This window comes from Lethenteron reissneri, chromosome 21, assembly GCF_015708825.2.
Source record: "Lethenteron reissneri isolate LAM-NWPU_2019-01 chromosome 21, ASM1570882v1, whole genome shotgun sequence".
Classification (NCBI taxonomy): domain Eukaryota; kingdom Metazoa; phylum Chordata; class Hyperoartia; order Petromyzontiformes; family Petromyzontidae; genus Lethenteron; species Lethenteron reissneri.
In genome coordinates, this window is record NC_083799.1 from 6197097 (window position 1) to 6219155 (window position 22059).

Sequence of the window (22059 nt, forward strand, 5' to 3'; positions counted from 1 at the left end):
AACCTGTAGGTGAGGGTGGCTCAGGACCGGTTCGCACATCACTCGCCCACGTTCGATGTTATCCGTCGGCGCTGGAATCGTAAACTCGAGGTGCCCGACATCGGATTTCGAATCGCGGCGCGCTAAACCACCGTGCCACCAACCCTCCCCTCCCGCCGACCAAACCTCAAGTGTCGACGGCTTAACTCTGCGGCGTTTCGTTTGCAGCAGAAACAACAACTATTGTAGGAAACGCGGCGCTTCCGAGCCGCCGTAACGCGTCGAGCGTGCGGAACGGATGTAATTCATTTCATTTGCTGCTTTAAATGTCCGAGGAAGGAGGCCCTCTCCTCCCACCCCACCCACCCACCACCACCAGACCCTTGCTGTTCGCTGGCTCTCACCTCCTCCTCCTCCACCACCACCACCTCCTCCTCATCATCCCATGGCTGCCCTCGTCCTCCACCTCGTCCTGCTCCTGCTGCCCATCGTCAACATCTGCCCGGGCAGCTGCCACGTGTGCAGGCACGCGGTGCCGGGCCGGGACCAGGTACGGCTTGCCCCCCCCCCCCCCCCCCCCCATTGACTCGTACACAATACAGTCCGCGATAACAGTGCCTGCAGATACGTACGTGTTACAACCGGTACTGGGCAACGCCTAGGTCGACACGGCCTCAAATCGGTACGTGGCGCGCTGTGTTTAACATCGCCACTCGGGAGACAAAGGCGGCCGGGCGTGGTGCTGGCCACCCCCCCCCCCTCCTGCGCCGTGCCGGCCTTCATAGGTGCTCGCTAACAGCACTTGCCCCCTAGTCTTGTCACGGCTATAACGTGGGGGGGGGGGGGGATCTTTGCCCCCTTTGTGTGTGTGCTACAGCCACTGCTGGATGAGAGCCTCCCCAACCTTTTACGCCGTTGCAGGCAGTGGTGTGTGTGTGTGTTTGTGTGTGGGAGGGTTATTTGACCATACTTCACCACGCCGGTCTGCAGTGCCGGTTGGCGAGTGCAGTTTCATTGCGGCACGTGCAGGACGAGGGGCATGCGGTTAGCGAGCACCTATTAAGGTGGTGCGGATTAATAATTTAATAGGTGTACGTGTCTACCGCATGTGATGTACGGTCATCGTTTTGTGTACGAATTTAGGAGAATTGGCCGCACTGAACAACGTGGTGAAGTATGGCCAAGTAACCACCACCTGGGGAAGTCAGGAAGATTGTGCTACGCCATGGAACAAATGAATCAAAATGGTAATACATCTAATTTGGCCGTCTGTGAGTCCGTGACAGACCTTGATTCGTTCATTTGCCTCTTACGCAGTCGAGTTGCCTCATTTTCTGACCGGATGGAAGCAGAGACCTCTCTATGGTGCTGATGATAAGTCAAAATACAACTTGGTAATTAAAAAAACGTGACGAAACGATCACCATCGTAATCAAACGGGGTGTCCTAGAACCCTAAACTATATTCTCATTCCTCTGCTGTTGTTGAGTCGAGATTTGGGAGTCGTTTTTCAAGACGAATTCAAATCTATGTACAATTGTGGGGAACGAATGGAGTCGTTGCAACCTGTCAACCCCTTATCAGCGCCTCCCTTATTACAGACCAATTCAGACCTTACTGGTCACCCCGTACCCTTCTAAATCTCAACGTTCATCCTACAAAGTCCCATCAAACGTTCATCCTTCAAAGTCCCATCACAAGGGAGCAACACAAACAATAGACAAAAAAAGTCTGCCTGTATTGAAATGGCTGTACGCCGTATGGACCTGAAAACCCAATGTTCCTGTACAAGAATAGGAGTAAACCGCATGGGTTGACAGCTTTGTCGATGTAAGGGACAAACTGACATGTGTACAGGCGTAATCGGTGGCGATTTACGCGTGAACCAACCCGACTGACCAACGTGGGGAAGTATGGTCAAACAACCACCGTTACCAACGGCGGCATGGTGAAGCCTTCATTCAGCAGTGGCTTGACAAAGAGCTGTACATTACCTTATTGTTATTTTTTCCTAATAATAACCGTAATACAATAATGGTCATTAAATGTATCTTCAATGACATGTTTTTTTTACATTTAGAGCGTGTATATATAAACATACTTTTTTACCTTGATAAAAAGCACTCATTGGAGCATTTTGCTAATTGAAGATGTGTGCATGCTTGCCATGTCACTCCAACCTAAGGCATATATATCTTCCTTGTCGTGCCCAGGGAGCCTCCATTGGTCTAAAAACGATTGAGCCTGAACAGTGCTTGGATGTGCAGCCATGATGCGTAAACAGGTTGTCATTGGACTTGCGGTTCTACACGTTAGGCAATGCAGAACATTCCATTGCTATCCTCTAATATGCTCAAACATTCTTCGCTCCTTCACCAACCAGCACTGAGCAGCGGAATGACTGAAGGGTTGTAAATGGACGTGTTGACGATGCGACAGGTGCAGCATAACACACCGGTCCTCATCAAACAGTCTAACGATGTCACTTTTGCCCTTGAGTGAGCTGCAGATTCTCCATCAGAAGTTTCAATAGATTCAGCAGCTGCTTTCCCATTCAAACATGTGATGTGAGTCATTATCTTTTGATGCAACGGTCCGCCAAGAAATGATTCCAGAAATTAATCAAGAAACTGTCCGACCAAATCTAGGGACACAGGTCAAATCTGCATTTGGAACACAGAGCCAATTGTCATCAGGCCTGGATGCTACATTGTAACAGACTGTGAAGCTTCGTGTTCAGCTGCTCCTAACATTCGTCTTCAGACTGCTTTGATATCATGAGAACTGATTTTGAGGCACCCCGCAAGATTTTTCTGACCGGGGTTGCGAATCGTGGGAAAATAAACAATTTTTGGGGAAATTTTTCTTTTTTATACACTGCACACCGGTGTACTGCCAATACGTTCATATGTACATTATGCGCTGTCGTGGAGCAAATTTTGGAATTGCAAAAACAAATGAATGAAGAGTAAGAAAGTCTGCCTCTTTGTAAGACGGACTTTTGTGTGTGTGTGTGCGTGCGTGCGTGTGTGCGTGCGGTCATCTCCTGGCCCCATGCGGTAGCTGCTGTGGGGGGTGACCCTGCCTGGGCGGCAGCGTGAGCTGTCTCGTCGCAGCCCTGAGTCGACCGGGCCCCAGCATCTGAGAGTCCGTCTCATCTACGACTCTAGCGTGGACAGGCAAGCGCTGCCAGCCTAGCAGACGTTAGCCCCGTCAAATGAGACCTGTGGCACGATTACGCAAGTTCATTTTAGAGCACTCATCGCTGTCGGCCTTCACCGGGAATAGTTGCCGTGTCGGATATTTCTAGTTTTGCGTACAATAGTAAGACATACACCGATGAGATTTGAGTGTCTGTTCATGCTATAGATTAAAAGTACCATGCTATAGATGCCAAACACACACATTGGATTGTAATCACTAATGCAATATAACTATGGGTATCACAGGTATTGCCCCAGCAGCTATTCTGCCGATGGGATCGGCTTGTTTATGTAAGTTAGAGACATCCTATTGACTGTTAAGAAAATGTAAGTGGGCTTGGTTGGGACACATCACTAAAAGGGATGATGGCCGGTGGCCAAGACTAACGTGACCTTTTTCTTCCCCTCCATCTCTTCCCCAAGCTTTGCCCTGATATTTATTTTAATATTTCCTACATGTTCCTTAATTTGCTTTGAGATGCCGTGTGATTTAACTGCATTAATACGTGTAGTGTCAGTTATTCGGAGACGAGGTTTGTAGGAGGCGCACCTTTTATTTATAACATTCACGGTCTCGCCTGCACACTCTCTACAGTCGCCTAGCCTATACACAACACTAGCCGTCTAACACTGAGGGCACTGACTGAGACTGCCAACAACTATCTGGTAGCGCAATATCGAGCAAAGACAGCAGCGACGACGACGGCGACGAGACGACAGCAACGACGAGACAAATCCAATCCCAGAACCGGTAGCCTCGAGCTCCCGCTTTCAACTCCTTTTATCCAACCAGTGCGGCCAGACTCCGCCCCGGCTGTGCATCCCTTCTCGTACCCACTAGCAGGTTCCAGGGGCTTCCAGGCGGGGTCCTCCGTGACCCTTGCCCCAGTTCCTCCGCCCTGCCAACACACCCGTGCACACGCTCACCGGCGTGTGTACCGTCTGTCCACCACAGTTGCCGCTGCTGGACACCAGCCGGTGCTATTGGACTACATCTGCAAATCCTCATCCACATGCTTGGTCACCCACTGTTGTGTTTGACATGTTTTTCTTGTTTTTGGACAACTGCAGATGGAAATCTGTTTGAATCGTAAACTTGGTAGCGTGCAGTGTGAGCTGTGTTTGCTTCTTGAGTAACGGTCATAAATGCTGCTAATTTGCTGATTGTGTGAACTGGGCTAAAGGCTGTGAATAACTTTACTTTATTTCCCCGATTGTCCAGTCTTCCAAATGAAAAACGAGACTTCATAAAGGTACGTACTGAATCTGTGTTTTTATCAGCGCATTGACAGAATCGTTTTTAAAACTGGAAACTCTGTGTATAATAAACACACTTCTCTGCCGACAGATGCGGCTTTTCCCTCAGGCAGTGGAATACATCGAAAGTGCCTTGTTTGTTCGGAGCCCAGGAGCCAAAATCCTCCTTAACAGGTACCATAACGGTGTATGAGTAATCAGGAGTGCGATTCGCCTGCTTTATGTCGGCTGTAGCATCATACTCTGTGGGAGGAAAGTTATCACTGATGATGGGGATTGTATATGTTTGAGAGCTTGGCATGAGACTTGGAGCAGATTTGACCTTTAGGATGATCCTGCCATATGAGGTCAAATTAATGCATTTTTTTGGGCGCAAATTCTAAAAATGTTGCGTTTTTTTTCATTCACAAGTATAGACTTGACTATTACTTGTGAACGCACGGCCACTGCTCATGCAGCACTGCACCGTTTTGAGCGGGCATTCCCGTAATGGACCACGCTTCTGTCCGCCATGTAGATACTGTGCCACCAACCACTACTTCATGAAGCACCGGGACCCCCACCGCTACTGCCAGAGCGCGTGCGCCTGAGACGACACGGTGCGGCCCTGTCACGGTGCCCGATGAGCACCTGCAGGTACCTCCCTCCTCTCACCCAGCCCCTCCGTCGCACCCCCTGCTAGCACCAGCCTTGTGCCGTGCTTGAAATTCCCCGCGCGCTGGAGGAGTGTGTGAATAATTCTATGCGGTTAATGTGCTTGAGCGTTGGACCTAGTGGTCTGAGTTTGGTAGCTGGCAACAACTAACGTCAGTGGCGAGGGATATCGCACCCCGTTTCCAATCCCTCGCCGGCATTAATATATGAATTGCATGCAATTTGCATCCATTCTACAGAATCTATTTGTAACGTTGGAATATGACCCTAGCCGGGCAGTCGTGGCGAACGCCTGTAATCCAACACTGTGGAGACGAGGGTTGGTGGATCACACACACGATGTGAAACTCTCTTCCTATGGATATCCGTACCCTGGCTCTCAAGGAGAATGTCGTACAGCAAAGTGTGGACAAATATCTGTCACTTCTGTATTGGATAGAGTGTTGGCTTCTCGCTTGCGTAGATTTTTCTCCGGGTGCTGGTACTCGCAATTGCTAGTGGAGGCTCACCACCTGGCAGCCTTCCAGCTTTTCTGTGGTTCCTCAGCAAGGACACTAGATACAATCTAATCGTGAGATTTATTTTGGGCCTTCCCTAGATCAACTTGACTAACTCGCACACACGTGTGTGCGTGCTCCGTGCACACTGTGCGTACTGTGTTTGTGATGTCCCCCCCAGCAATGCCACGTGTGCGATGAGGGGGGCCGGAACTGCGGGCCCATAGGCCCCGCGGGCGGGCCGGGCGAGCCCGATGCTGACTACGTGTTGTACGTATCGGCACTAGGCACGGACCGATGCCAGCAGGAGGGTGTCGTGGCCTACGCGGCATACTGCCAGTTGGAGGCTCAGCTCGACAGGTTTCGCACCCATGGGCAGGCCTGACGAGAGGTGGGGAAAGGGGTACATCTGTATCGGAGCCCCAAGCTAAGGGGGGTGGCCCCAAAAATTACACATGGAAATGGATGGAGACCACCAGCCAACATTATCTATCTCCTTGAGCACCAAATTTATCTCGATGGACCTGCACAGTGGGATACCACACAGGGGAAACCTGCACACTAGGTCTCTGAGCGATTCAGATGTAACTCGCCACTGATGTTAACCGTGACCAGGAATCAAGCTCTGAGAACTGGGTTCATCGCGCAGTGTACTAATCTCTGCGCCGCCACTCCACCCTGTTCAGGAGCAGTGTAGGAAATAGCTGGACTGTGTTGATCCCTTGGCGTTCTTGGCGACTACGTGATTCCGGAGAAGTATGTCATTGTCTCCACCTTGCAGGCCGATTGCCGGCTATGCTAACCTTTGTCCGGACAAGGTGTCTTTGGACGTGGGTGAGCAGCCTGACATGCTATCCACTGTCAAGCACGAGGTCATCCATGCCCTGGTGAGACATGATACGCGCCCTCAAAGCGTGCGCGTCTTCAGTGTTCACCTGGGTGAGCCCACACTTACCGAACTCACTTTGGGCACAATCTCAATAAAACAAAAACAATGTGTGACCCAGGGTGAAGATAAATCTGCCTCCATTGCCTATGGAACTTTGGGTACACGTCTTCTCACTTCGCTATGGTCGACCCTGCCCACCAGATTCTCTGGGCTCGTGCGTGGAGGAGGAAGCCGGGGGTTTAGTTGCTAAGCTTCCTGGTTGCATCGGATCAACCGTTACTGTCAAGACTTAGAAAGGGGGCTCTCTTGCCAAGAAGGATCCCTAGAACGGGTCTCTCTTGGGGGCTTTAATAGGAGATGGCACCCGTCGATAAATGACTACCATGCACTACCTTCGCATACACTCTCACACCTGACTTGTTGTAATGAGCAAATGGAAGTATAATAAGCCAATGGTCCTTTTTAAATAGCATTTAAGTTGAGGTGGCAAAAAACGGTCGTATTCCTAAAATTCGGTGATTTAAGGAATATACAAAAGCAACATACATCAGCGCATTATGTGTTCACTCCAGGTTTCTTGCGGTGTGAGACCTACTTCTCGAAGAGGCTAACAGTAGCTCAATTTCCAAACGTCTGGAATTTTCTTCATGATGAAGATTACAATTATAATCCGGCGAATAGAGCACCACACATTTGGTGACACAACTCGCCGCATGACACATTCTTTGCATGATTCTATGGGAAGCACATTTCTGGTCTGAAGGGATCAGCAGTTATAGCAACTTGCCCTGTAAGCAGTCTGTGCGAAAGTATTAACCAAATCTCACTGCTCATGCTGGGAATTTAATTTTGCACCCAAACAGTAACCCCTTTCCCGCTGAGCAAAACATCTTTATTCTTGCATGCTGGTCATACCGCCTGGTGGATTATTAAAGAGTTTGATTAAAAAGCATTTATTTTATTCCACCCTTAATTGCCCGTGAACATTTTTAAGGAGTCAACAGGATTCTGTTTTTTTCATCAGTGTTGTTCAGTTTAACAGGTTTTTTTTATGTTACTGTGTTCTATAGTAGATGCCACTTATTTTCAGAGGAAAGGAATTAAATCCTTACATTGAAATGATGGTGATTTATTTATTTACATTTGTACTGTTTTATACGGATCTCTGCAAGGAACATGTAACTTTGAACAAGGAATTTACGTTATAAATTGACAAAATGGCCTACTCTTAATTGTAATTAAATATATTTCATTTATTGATGTAGTTCGTGCACTATCCAGTGGTGAAGCATGGTCAAACAACCCCCACGACCGACACGGCATGAGGAGGCCTTCATCCACCAGTGGATTGGCGAATGGCTGTACGTAAATGTATTGTGTTTTTGTTTAAGAAAAACCTCTTGCTTCTGCTGGTGTGGTGAGCAGGGCTTTTCAGCCGGGCTGTTCGCGTTTTACCGGGACGATGACGGCCAACCCTTGACCCCGCGTTACGGAAACGGCCTCCCCCCGTTCAACGATACGTGAGTGCCACACCACGACCAATCCCGCATCATGGAAATTTCACTCTTCAAGTAAACAGGGCACAGATCTGTGAGGGGATCGGTGTCCACTTCTTAACATTAATGATGGCTGTTGAATCAGAACTTCTTAGTACTCGCTACTTTCATTACACAACAATCATGGAGGTGGTTTTACAATGGACCTGCGATGTGTATTCATTAAATAGCAATACTTTATAGTTCTTTGTCAGCATGGCTATTTTGGAAAGGATCACAAACAAATTGTGTGTTTTTTTTTAATGACGTGGCTACAATATGCAAAGCTTTAAATAAGGAAATACTGCATTTTTTAAAAGTGCTGCTGTAGTTAGCACTACATTGCTTGGTTGGCGAGCTAAAGGAGAACAAAGTGGTTGTAGATTATTTTCGTGTTTTGACTGTGTGGCTGGGTAACGGTGGTGTCGTGCTTTGCGCAGTGTGCTACGATCCTGTTTATTCCTGCCCGTTGCGTGCACCACCAGTGTCTAGGTGCTATCTGAACTACCCTGGCCGTGGCTGCCATCGTTCAAATCGGCCCTAACAGGAATATTTGGTGTGTTGTGTTCACCATTCGTACTGGGAAGACAAAAGCGGCCAGGCAGATGTGCACCGCACTGTCCTTCATAGATAGCTAGTTAACAGCACAGCCCAGGGAGAGAACTCCCCCGAGAACGCGTCCACCACAGAGATGGAGCGGTGAAATCGATAAATCGGCTCTTGTGCAAGGACCAGGTGGATTACCACATCACCTTCGCGGGACTGTAAGAGATGGCAATGGCTTAGGGGTGCCTTCATCCATCACTAATTGATCATGGCTTCTGCTGATGATGATAATGAAGTAATTCGGGTCCATTGATCTTGTTGGATAATGATGATGATCTGCATTGCCTGGCATTAACCATTAGGGTCCGGCAGGGGATTGGTCGTGGCTGATGTTGGAGATAATGATGATGGCGGTGCACAATGTGGCGTGACTCAGGGCGGGTAGGTAGGTGGTTGTGTGTGCCATGTGCTGCTGGCGCAGGACGGGGTTGTACCAGTGGAGCGAGCGCGTGGCACGGCGTGTCTCTCGCCGCTGGGCCGTGCGAGGAGGGGAGCTCTCCCACCTCGTCACCCTCCTCGTGACTCCTCGCGTGGCGGTGAGGAGTCGCTCCACTGTCTCATTACACCTGTTTTTTTCCGACATGGAAAAATCCACTCGTACCACTTACATTTTAAGCATGGCAAATAGAAAATTGAATTAGTGTTGAGTTATTTGTGTGCAAATCTAAGTCAGCAGGATGTGAATGCAGCTGATAAATTGTACACCTATATGAAAGTGAGTGGGGTTTGCTGTGGTTTAGGGCCTTGGGAGTCATTGGTACAAATCGGTATACAGAAGATGGCGCTTAGAAACTGCCTACAACCAAATTACACTAAATGCGCCTAATCTTATTAGATCTCCAAAGCTAAGCAGCGCTAGCTTGTGAATAGTTTGATGGGAGACTGCCTAGGATTACCTAGCTTTGCAGGCTTGAGCGGCAAAGTCAATAGAAACATGTGGTAGAGAAATGAATTATTGAAACTACCGGTGCGGACCGCACCGGTAGTTTCAATAATCGTAGGTTGTTTCCTGGATAAATATTTTGCATCCCTTTATCAATCTGCTGCTAGATGAAGGGCCTACCCACGCCATCACACAGGTTGGTGCGGGTCGGTCTGGGTGGAGAGGCCTCGATCCGGTCCAGATATCACTCTCCGTCAATGTTAGCTGTGGCTGGGAACTCTTTCATGGGTAAATGAGGAGGAGCATTGTCGCTGTCCCTGGCGGTGCAGGAGGAGGCACGCGAGCACTTTGGCTGCTCGAGTCTCGAGGGTCTGGAGCTGGAGAACCAGGGGGGATCTGGCACTGAGCTCAATCACTGGGAGAAGCGGCTCCTGGAGGTGAGTGGCGCACGTTCACTCAGACTCGCTGATGGATTTCTACATTAAACCCTCCACAACAGGATAAATAAATAAAAAGTTCAATTAAAGGTGCAGCCTTGTAATTGCTTGCTCACGTCACTGCTGGCGGAACGGCCTCCACTAGAGGGGGCTCTGGAGAACCCCTCTAAGAGGGTATTTGGCCTACTCTTCCATGCTGGTCAGACTTCTTGGAAGAGGTTGGATTACCCACACTTTATCCCACCATATGTGACCTGCCAATCGACTACCTGTTGTAGTGTATCCATTAATACTGCTGGGTGGGCAGTTTTGGGGGGGGGGGGTGGTTTAAGAAACGTGCACCACTGGTTCAACTGCCATGCTGGGAAACATGACCAGTGACCTTTGGGTGCTAACCATTAATCCATGGCAGCATCCCACATTTTAATTAAATATCAAAGCACAACACATTCTTATATTCGTGCTTACTTTATTTGCCCTTTGAGGGAAATACAGTAAAATCTTGGATTGCGAGTAACTTGGTCTGCGAGTGTTTTGCAAGACGAGCAAACATTTTAAAATAAATATTAATTTGATAAACGAGCGAGGTCCTGCAATGCGAGTAGTGCGTGTATACGTTTTGTCTGCCGAGCGTCACGTGATCACAACTGATATACGAGTGCTTTGGATTACAAACACGTTTCCGGAACGAATTATGCTCGCAATCCGAGGTTTTACTGTACTTTTTTGCGACTGACCTTGGGTATGATGAAATGCGCAATGTATTTTCAAAGGCATTATAATGATGATTTGTTTTTGGGTCGGGTCACACGCGCTAGTGTGATGCCAAAATGATTATCATAAACCCTCCACCACCCGACTAGACTGTCACATTTACAATGATGTCGAGCTCAAAGCAGTTTGAGTGTACTGATTCGGTTATGAGAATCCTTAAGCCACCGGTGAACGTTATTGGTCAGAATTTGATCTGTGTGCGTATGTGCACGTGTGTCTGCTCGTGTGTTTGTGTGTGTGTGCATACGTGTGCTGTATCTGCAGAATGTGGGGAAAGGTCTTGTCGCGGTTAGTGCTGCACTACGAACCCGGCAACCCGAGTTTGATTCCTGCTCACGGCCACCACCAGTGACGATTATTTGAACTGATTCGGGGCCTCCCCTAGGTCGACTCAGCTTCAATTGAGTCGCCACTAGGGAGACAAAGGCGACTAGGGGTGGTTGCTGGCCACCCACCCCCTCGTGTGCCGTTCCGGCCTTCATAGGTGCTCACTAACAGCACTTGCCCCAACAGTCTGTTATGGCTATATGAGGGATCTTTGTGTGCATGTGTGCGCCGTGTCTGCAGAATGAAGCAATGACGGGCTCGCACACACAGCGCCGCATATTCTCGCGCTTCACGCTGGCGCTCATGGAGGATACTGGGTGAGGTCCTGCCCAACTTCCCCCACCTCAACCGTCAAATAACAACAACGGCAAACCGTCATCCCTCAGTGGCGGTGGCAATGCCACGATGCTTGTGCCAGGCTAGGTGCACTTTGAGGCCATGTAAAATGACAATGGCTCGCTGAAAGGAGGTTCGGGGATGGGCCCGGGTGTTATGGGTTGCCAGACTGAGATGACTGACAGATGCGCCACTGCCATATTGTGGTGTTTAAGCCACCGAGTGCTCTGCTCAATGTTGTACTGCTCCTCCGCCTGCTGTTGTGTCGAACACAGCAATGTAAGCGAATGTAGACTCATCACCTGGGCCAGCGCTACAGTGACCTACTGGTTGATGGTTGACTGCTTGGTTTTATGGGATGCATCGGTCTCTTGAGTTCATGGAATGCGTCTCCTCATTCTGCTGTTCCTGCTGGCTTGAGCAGGTGGTATCGCGCCAACTACAGCCACGCGGAAGCCCTGGGCTGGGGGAGGGGCCTGGGCTGCGTGTTTGCCATGCAGAGCTGCAAGGCCTGGATGGACCATCGCAGTGACAGGTGCGACTCAGCCTCACGGTACTGCCGACACCTCCATTGAGACTATGGTTTGGAATTGTAAGCAGGAGAAGGCAGGTGTCATGAGCCATCGCCCCTCCAACGAGGTCCTCGCCGTATCATGTTGCCGCCACCTCTTTTTGTAGTTTTGGGTTACGGGGATGTGTGTATATGCATGAGAAATCAAAACTGGGAGGTAGTTGGGTGACTCGGAGGGACAATGCAGTGTTGAAGCAGGCAACCCCTGAGATCCTGGTATTTGGATTTTCGCCATCTGTGATTTAAACAGTGTTCTCAAGTGTAATGAGCCCATTTGCCAATGACTGCACACAAACGTTTATTTAGACTTCACAGCATATATTCCAACTGAGGACTAAAATAGTAAATTGGTTGGACTGCCATGTAGTGAGCACCTACCTCACGAGCAGACAACTAAGTGGATGAGGTCACCGTACGGGTCTCAGAACTACTTCTCTGATGTCATCTTCCAGAGGCCATTCTCTAACATAGGGGTGATGTGCTTTTTGTGAGAGTTCCAAATCGCAGTGTGTTCGCCTTGTGTCATGATGCCGATAGTGCAGTCTGATTATAATGGAGATAAAAGGCAACGAAATCGAAACTCCCCTGCATTTGGTGGCATTTATAAAAATGGGTATCAGAAAATGGCATTGGCTGGAATTGGAGTAATAATAAAAAAAATATTTCACCAGGAGATGAAAGAAAAACAACAATAAATACAACTTAAGATGTGGGTTATATTTGCAAGGATGCCCTGGGTTAAATTGCAAGCTTAATTAAAACAATCATACAGGTAAAGCAAAACATAAGCAACGCAGCTCTGAAAAAAACCCCACAAGAACCAGGGTAGAATTGGACAATAAATTTGTACTAAATGTAAATTAAATCGCATAACTAAACCAAATATTAGTCATAAATATAAATAACACGGGAGGTAGAAAGGTTAAAAACAGTCGCATTTTCATGGTTAATAATTTAATTAACAGGGAATGGCTGGGTGGGGAGGGGCTGGGTGGGGAGGGTGGGGAGGGGCTGGGTGGGGAGGGGCTGGGAGGGGGTGGGGAAGGGCTGGGTGGGGAGGGTGGGGAGGGGCTGGGTGGGGAGGGTGGGGAGGGGCTGGGTGGGGAGGGTGTGGAGGGGCTGGGTGGGGAGGGTGGGGAGGGGCTGGGTGGGGAGGGTGTGGAGGGGCTGGGTGGGGAGGGGTTGGTCACCCCGTGGTGCCCTTATAAAACTTAACATTCAACCTACTCATGCCGGCTTGTGCCCGCCCTCACAGTCGGCCATATTTGCAGAATACACCCTGGCCATTGACCGAGCAACCCAACATTCCTACCAGCTCCCTCCGCAGGAATGTGTTTCCAGCTGCTCGGTTTTTCATCAAATAAACTGTGGATGCTTAACTTTTTGTTTTGTAGCGGCCTGAATGTGGCTCCGTTCTGTAAGGAGGTGCGTGGCCACCCACTGCGCCTGGGCTGCGGGGCCGGGCGCTCGGCCCTCGTGCTGTGCAACCTGCAGCGCTACACCAACCCGCTGCCCACACACTACCAGGTGGTCTTGCTTACAATGCTCCCTGTCGTTTGTTTTGTGTCCGGCAAGTGGCTGTGTCTTCACTCCAGAGAGTAAAGATGTGTGGGTGGCAGGGTGATTCAGCAGTAATATGTGTGCCTCGCAGCAATAAAAATATGGGTTTGATTCGCGACCGGGGCGCTTTTCCGAGTGAAGTTTGTATGTTATCCCGATGTTCTGCATGGGTTTTCTCTGACATCTCCAGTTTCCTCCCATAGCTAAAAACTTACATTTTCATTGGTGTTGGCCAAACATTAAAATGCAGGACCCCCATAAAAAGGTGTCTTCGGACTCTGTGTGGCTTTCCCTGATAAAGTAAGAGATAAGCAACTGCTTGTTATACGAGTCTGACTTGTGAACCAGGTGGCTCAGAAGTCAGAATGCTGAGCTGGCACAACTAGAAGTGGGGATATGTTTATTTAAGGATTTGATTACTCTATAAATTACCTTTTCAATTTGATATGAAGATAAATGTAAACAAACTCTTACATTTGTTGCCTGTCATCCAATCTCTTAGTTAGATGGCCTGCTCAACTCCATTTTCACGTGGTAAATGATATCCTAGTTTTAATTCGCAAATATGTTGTTACATTGAACATCCCGTGCCAGTATTTGGACTTTCTGCCGGGGGTGAGCTCCGCGGACATGCAGCTGTACGGGGGCCTCGTGGAGATAGCCGATTACTGCCCCTTCAGCCAGGAGTTCAGCTGGCACGAAGGCGGCGCCTTCAGCCGGGGTTCAGCGTGCCAAAACCCACGCAACCAGCCCGGTGAGCACGGCACTGCCGCAACCAATCCCCTCTTGTGTAGCTCTACTACGTGTTGTCGGCCTGTTATTATGTATAAAACTGGAGAGGGTTAGGCTTGTTGATGGCTAGTCAGTGGTGAGCATCAGGCAAATGGTGACCCTCTGGCGTGGGTCAGATGAGTCATCACATGAGTGTCAATTCACCTCGTACGTAGGACTGGCTGTGGACTAGTTTGATATAAAAACAAATGAATACTATTTAATTAAGGCATTGAGTCACTGCTGGAGAGAATATTGGGAATGGAATTTTGTGCATGCAGCTGCAACTCGTGCAACCAAAGTTTTGCCTGCAGTCACTTTTTGCATCATCACGCTCGTTCACGCATTTGCATTCCCACAGACGAAAGGGTGAACTACGGCCTGGAGACGTACAGCCAGGAATCTGCGTGCATTGAGCAGGGCTCCACGTTCCACATGCAACACTGTGGTCACAAGCGCGCGATCCCGGACTGGGGCAGTGGCTGCTACCGCGTACGACACGGCTAGCACGCAGCCTTGTGTAGCACACAGCCTGCTCTCCTATACTTCCGATACATGCCATCACCACTGATCCTCCAATCACTTCACACTACTTTTCAAAAAAAATGTTTTCCCGATTTGATCTCAATTGTGCTTTGGGCCTCGTGTCAGAAGACCTAGAATGGATTCGTATACCGCGTAGGTTTTCGTAATTGTGCTGTATAGCTCTCCGATGTGTTGTTGGGTTATACCCCGAGTTATTCGGCGAGATGTCCGACATTTCGTTCCATATGCTGGGAGCTTCTTCAGGAACTGCATATCCAGTATCTGAACATGCAACTCAAAAACGCACTGTCGAGCAATCCATTCGGATCTCCCGCAGGTGACATGTTCACCGGAGGGGGGCGTCACCGTATGGGTTGGTGGCGTGGACTTCCCGTGCAGCCACGCTGGCCAGGCCATCCGCGTGGCAGTTCGTGCTGGGCAGTGGCTGCATGTGGGCAGCCTGCGGTGCCCGCCATGCTCCGAGGTGTGCCCAGCCTGCCCGCCTGACATGGAGCCAAGGCTCGGCACCACACGCCAGCTGGAGACAGGTGCATGATGGAATCCTGTTACGGAGCACTGTGGCAAATTGCAGCACTGACATTTTCATTTACCTGGTGGGCAGCAAAGGGCAGTGCTGCAAAATCTATTGCTTTACTCTACATCTATGCTCCCTGCAAGCCACTTGGCGTGAGGTAATCATTCAAAAGTGGATTTGACAACAGGATGTATGTGTTCCATTAGTAAGAGGTTGTTGCTGATCACACCCTTGCGTTGCTCTCCTTTGCCACAGATGCGTGTCCCAGCTTTTCACCGGGCTTGACCGCCACTCTGTGGATGCTGCTGCTCAACACCATCCCGCACCTCCTGGGTATCCTTTGCGTCGGCATCTGACCACTCTCGCCTCGTTTAACCATACTTTGCCATTTGCCGTCGTGCGATTGTGCCACTCCAGCACTGGCATGCAAATTGGCATTAGTACACTATTGGTCGAGCATGTGATGGTGAAATTGATGGTTACCCTCAAGATGCACACATAGAATTGTGCGTGATAATTTTTTATAAGCCGTCGGTCACATTTCAACTAATGCTTCATTTTGATCAACACGAGGCATAACAATGTATACAAACAAGATGGCAGAGGTGACCACGACCCCAAATTGGGTCGATAAACTCACTGGGGGGGTGGGGGGGGGGGGAGTGAGGAGGGTGTGTATGAATTGTCTACTATGTATTTATGCCCATGGAGACTCCATGTGATGCTTTGAGCCGTTTTAGGTTTCCCACATTGCCTGTACGGAGCACTTTTGTGACTGAACACAGCTGAATATGGTACAAGTGTCACACTTGAATTTTGTGCAGTCACCAATGCCAACGCCAAGAATAAAGACTTCCTTCCTTGGAGGCTCTGCTCACAAACTTCTCTGCTCCTGCTGTTCAAGCGATGATCTCAAACTTATAAGTTCAGCTCAGTGCTGTTGTGGTGCACGCTGCACAAACCTGACCACTACAAGCTCAGCTTAGAGCAATCCTCCATTTGTCCATCGAACCATGTTCATACTTTGACCCACTAAACTGCACATTCCATTCAGCATTTAAGGATTCATCCTCGATTTAATTCCATGACAAATGCATTGAATCTCACGTGGAAGAATTGGTTAATTTGTGCAGATATTTATAATTATTTTCAATCATGCCATTGGAATGAAAGTAATCTCTTAATATAAATGGAGGATTTTTTTACAATCATTGTGTGTGCAGCTTGTAACCAGTTAATTTGTACCGATGATGAATTGGTAAAATTGAAAAAACATGCTGTGCTGTCAAGACTGATGTTTGAGAAACCCACTTTAGACTGAGTATAGATGCAAACCATTGGTGTTCAACAACATAGCCGCTGCAAAATCAGGGCATTAGTGATTATACTCTTAAGCGCAGATTTTTTGGATACAAACTTATTCCGTGGCGGTTTCTTTGTTGATCATTTAGTGTGCAGTCGTATACTACCTCAGGTAATAATTATAATTTTATTAATGGCTTTGAGTTGTATAAGCACTTTAGTTGTATTCAATTATGGAGGTTTTATGGCCAACTTACCACACCAGTCACTTTGCATTTTAAATCTATCAATTTGGGGTGGTATAATTACATTTCCAGATGTCGCATTTTTTTGGGGAAACTTTAAACCATCAGTGGACTGATCATGGCTGACAGGCTTTGACAATGCTATAAAAATGATCTACCAGGAAGCTTTAGAATAGTAACCAACTTAATGTTTCTAACAACAGTTGTCTATGTAATGTTTTCGATGGAATGAGCAGTATTTTGACAGTGTAATAAAATAATCCAAGTCATTTGTCAACAAAACTGTGTGGATAAGATTTGTTTAGTTTACTGTATAATGTTTATACATATCACCAGCTTTAAAGCATCGGTATATAAAAAAGAGACATCACATCCTCTTACAGTCTCACACAAGACAATTGCAGATTTGGCATGAATTTTTGTCCTGGCACCTATCACACCCAAACTGCAAATCACCAGCTGTTATTTTCTGGCAGATACAAGTCCCAACCTGGTGAAATGGTTTCTTTAAAGGGCAGTGGTTACCACAACTGGCATAGCTATAGAGTATGTAAGTGGTACAACTGCTCAAGGAGTGATGGGCTTTGACGGTGAAACTTGGACAGGGGCATAATTGCACTAGGGCCCATGCCAACCACACTCCTCCACTGATTCCCATCCGACCCAACACTCCTGCCGCCTATTGCAGAATAAAGAATAAAAATACATTTCAAAACGCCTGCCTTGGGCTCTGACCATCTATCCACCCCCTTGTGTTGGCCGCTTAGTGCAGTGTAAACCAATTAGGTCGCTTGCGCTTGGTTTCCAGGATTCGCTTCCCAGCGTCAGTCTCCGAGGTGTTCTCGCCCTCGTACACCACCACCGTCTCCGTGGCAGGTGCACGGAGTGACCCACCCTCTTGTGCTGCCATGAGCGCACGGATTTTACGAGTCTCATCCATCACGCGATCGTAGCAGAATCCGCAGAGCACGTGCTTCAGCTTCAAATTCCCGCATTCAGGGCACATGTCCACGTTGGTCTGTGGGATGGGACACAGACACACAGATGAAGTTCACTGGAAAGTGGTTTCTGTGGAAAGCAATGACCGAGAGGAAATGCCAATATATGAAAAATCTATTGCGATCACACCCCAAATTCGGAAATGAGTATAAAAATGTGCTTATTTCAGAATCTTTATTTAACCTGGAGAAATCCGATTATGAAGCTCCTTTTCACAGATGTTCAGTAGGGGCAGGTCAGAAAGTTAAATAACAAACAATACAAAACACGATTGGAGTGCAAAGTATAGGAAAAGGAAGCAAATCACTCAAATAAATACATAAAATAATAAACACAAGCTTGGGGAAGGCAACAACAGTCCCAGACCACAGCAAGACAACACACAGCCCTTCAATTCCACATTAGAATTTAACTTTTCACATTCGTGTCACAACCATGGTGCTTTGGGCTTATCTGCACATCACGCAAGCTCACCCTGAACTTGATCATCTTCTGAGGGTTGCGGCGCCGATCGCGGTTGCGCTCGATGGTGCGGCGGTTCTTGGGCGCCGCCATCCACAGGAAGGGGTCATCGAGGAATGAGATCTCCGGTTCCGAGTCTTGTTCCAGCCCGGACAGCGTGGGAAACACGAGCACCGGAGCTGAGGGCCCACAGGGTGAGGTTACAGAATGGTCGGCACCATCAACCAATTAATCCTGAATGTTCATACAAACAATGACCTTTGTTGTGTTTGAATACACCAGGGGTGGGGAATGTATATGCCAACATGGCTGGACGTGGCCTGCAGCTTCACATCACGTGGCTCGCAGCCACATTCGGGTACCACTTAAAAAATGGCCCACAAATTATACTTATCAATCGCTGCAAACATCTTAGGTCTACTAACAAGGTACTCGAGGGGATTATTTTCAACCTGACAACTGCTTCTAATTTTAGCCCAATTCAGTCACTGCAAGTACCTATTGTAGTGACACCGTGGACATGGAGTAATGAAATCGATTTGGGTGGAAGAGCAAGATGGATTGTTGCTGTCCAAGACCTAAAGGAATTGCGATGACATCCATCAAGTTGATGGGCTATGGCTGACGATCCATATGTCTTCAAAGTTTATATAATGAGGTGTAATACAATACAGTACTACTTTTGTGATAAACAGGGCATCATCCTGAAGGTGGAGTGTCATTACCAATAACATCTGACAACCCAGCAGTGTTAAGCAAGGCTGAATTGCAATGGAATCTAGAATGTTTAACACGTAGGCTTCCGTGACCAATATCATCCATAACAGGTTTTTTTGGGGTTAGATCCCGTAAATATATAAATGTGCCGTTAAACCCCACCACCCGACACAGCCAACTAGCAAGGGTTGTCACTTGAACAAAACATGCCAATTTGTCCCGAGTACAGCACACCGGCGTGTTGGAGAGCCAAGCCACAACATTTACAATCTGAGTACGCCGTTTCGCCAGTAATCACAACTAGCTTCATCAGGCGACAGCCAGATTTGTGGAGAAGTCAACCTGTTACGTTTCGCTCCGGATGATCGCTACAAAGTATGACCTGTGTTTTGATTTAGTGTGCTGATCTTAAAGGTGCATTGAAAAATTATAATACTCCGATTGATGCTCCTGCTGTTGTGGAGTGACTCATGCAACCAGCTATGGCTGCAGGGTTTTGGTAGTACATGTTGTTTATGCCATTTATTGTGAAAATTCCGTCACAGTTCCTATGATCACTGTTTCATTGCTTTCATGGCTTTATTTTGGTGATTTCGAAAAGTGTATTGGTTTAGCCATGTTTGTTTATTGTAGTACAGAGTTAGACTAATGGCCTTAATCCAAGTTGTCTTATGGTTGTTGTTGGTTGTTTGACCTGCATCCCACTGGGATTTTTGCACACAGCGTTGGTGTACGGTGATTTTTTCTGCAATATTTTGCTGATTTTTCTTGGATTTTCTGTTTGCACTTAGTCACATATTCACTTTAAGATGTTTTTTGTTCATGTTTTAGTTTTTTGTTTGTTGCGGTTGCACCCGATTCAAGAGCCGAATGGCTCACAAGGCTATACCTAATAAATGAACTTGAACTTATACCTACTATAATCACCCAGGAATGTCCTTAACGCTCATGACGTCACTCTCACGTCGAGCAGCCCCCTCATTAATATTCATTAGCAGGTGCCATCACCCCCCCCCCACCCCTCCTCATTATAGAGGCGTAGATGTGGTGACCACACTTGTGCGCTCTTCTTGGCGCAAAGTGTGGGGGGGGGGGGGATTAATGAGTCAACGTACATTATATGCATGCCCATTATGCGAGCCAATCGATCTTGTACTTCCTGTCCATTGGTGTGTACTATTATGAAATCTATAATGTTGAAACGGGTCCAGAGTTTGTTTAAACAAATGCAGCTCGATGTTTGCTCGGAAGACATAGGTTGATGAATTTGTACCATATTTCATCTGTACCTGCAGAAATGAACAAAAGCTATTATTTCAATACACACCCACACAGCATGTTGAAGTTCTGTTTTGTGACCACCACGCACAATACATTCATTGCAGGCTACTGCGAGGCTACGTTGTGGGCAGCAGAGGGCATTCTTGCAACATCAATTATTGTACTGTACTGTGATTTATGCTGTCACGTCTATATTCATGTTTTCACAATCCCGGCACTGAACAACGTGATGAAAGCACGTTCAAATAACTCCCACGACCCGCAAGGCGTGAGGATACTCTGATCCAGCAATGGATTGGCAAGGGCTGTACATGTGCACGACCAATAACATCGCCAACACCATACATAACTCGTGAGCAATATACACTGCACTCACAATGCGGGCAACCCATACCACTTTCAATCTACAGAGATGTCAATGAGTGTTTTTCAGTGGTCTCATTTCCCAAACAGGCAATGAACCTGTGTAGAGAAGTAGCTAATACTCTCGCCAAGGTCACGCAGGCCTTAGCTGTGGTGATAGAAGGCGTACCGAGCGAGGAGGCTGCCGCCCGGTAGAGCCAATAAGGGCAGGCCGGTATCAGGGTTAATGTTACATGATGATGATTCCGATCACTCTCGTGTATACTGATATTGACTGGTTATAATAATGGTTGTAGTGATCGCATAAGTGGTGATGATTATGGCGGTGGTATTGGTAGTAGCGCTGGTGACAGCTGCATATTAATCTCGAGTTAAGCATTGCAGCATGCTTTAATATTAGTCTAACATTCCTGGCCTGGTGGCTCAGCGGTCGAGCCAGTGGCTCTAAAATCATGTTACACGAGTTACAACAAACTACAAATCCTGGTTGGGGGTTTACTCGGCCAAAACAGTGCAGTACCACACGGAGGGTAAGTCAATAGTGGTTGTCCTTTCGATAAGACTTGCCTCCTCCACAGTGAACCTGGAATATCCACCACTGGCACCGGGCTGAAAACAGGATGAACACCGCCTCGAAATTAATTTGAGCGAGACATCACTTGGACTTCTTATCACGCCTGACGACGATGATGATAACGACAGCGGTACCGATCAAACACGCGCCCGCAAACAACAAGAGTGAGGACAGCAGGCCAGCTCGCCGCACCGGGTGGGTGGTGAAACCCGAGCATCTGCAGGAGCCTTGCTTCCGCGCAGAGGAGGGACGAGGCGACCCGCTGCAGGAAGCCCGCCATCGCCAACCAAAGAGACGAGCCGGGAGACCGCAGCGACTTCTCTCTCCTCCTCCTCCTGCACGTGCGAGCGCCTGCACGCCGCACGCTCCTGATTGGTCTAACCCGGAGCACGTGATGCGGCGGCGCGTGATGCCGCCATTGCAGCACTCGTGGGCGGCCATCTTTCATAGGGAGGCCCTTTGCGTCGCTTCTGACGGGGATAACGTTGAGGTGCAGCAGGTTTATTAATGCATAACTTAATCAGTATTACTCTTTGGTTCTTTCGGTAAAGTCAGGTGACTTTTACCGAAATAACCAAAGAGTAATTCGTGCAGTCACGAAAGCTTCAAATCAAGTTTTAATCAGTATTATTGACTGTTTACATGATATATACATTTCGTTGACGTTTGAAAATACTCCTGTCAAAGGTTAACATTGAAAAATATTACCCCACCCCCCACGTAAGATGGCCGCCGCGGGTCGCACGCAACAGTTCCAAAACGTTCGCCCATTGGTCG

The 22059-nt window shown here is 48.0% G+C and overlaps 2 protein-coding genes across 2 annotated transcripts; one reads left to right on the forward strand and one right to left on the reverse strand.

The window, feature by feature from the left end:
• Nucleotides 1-229: 229 nt before the first annotated feature.
• LMLN (leishmanolysin like peptidase) lies at nucleotides 230-17168 on the forward strand. Its single transcript, XM_061555626.1, is given in 18 exon segments — nucleotides 230-529; nucleotides 3043-3158; nucleotides 4405-4435; nucleotides 4531-4613; nucleotides 4957-5026; nucleotides 5028-5075; nucleotides 5772-5950; nucleotides 6372-6477; nucleotides 7905-7999; nucleotides 9042-9156; nucleotides 9833-9940; nucleotides 11282-11358; nucleotides 11802-11912; nucleotides 13343-13475; nucleotides 14103-14262; nucleotides 14641-14771; nucleotides 15142-15352; nucleotides 15595-17168. Coding segments are annotated over 18 exon segments (1980 nt in total). The 5' UTR covers nucleotides 230-424; the 3' UTR covers nucleotides 15696-17168.
• Nucleotides 17169-17171: 3 nt separating this feature from the next.
• Nucleotides 17172-21730, reverse strand: MRPL32 (mitochondrial ribosomal protein L32). The gene is made up of 3 exons (XM_061555263.1): nucleotides 21475-21730; nucleotides 18360-18526; nucleotides 17172-17904 (listed from the first exon to the last, which is right to left on the reverse strand). The coding sequence occupies exons 1-3, from the start codon at nucleotides 21728-21730 to the stop codon at nucleotides 17650-17652; spliced, it is 678 nt and encodes a 225-aa protein (XP_061411247.1). The 3' UTR covers nucleotides 17172-17649.
• Between the last annotated feature and the right edge of the window lie 329 nt (nucleotides 21731-22059).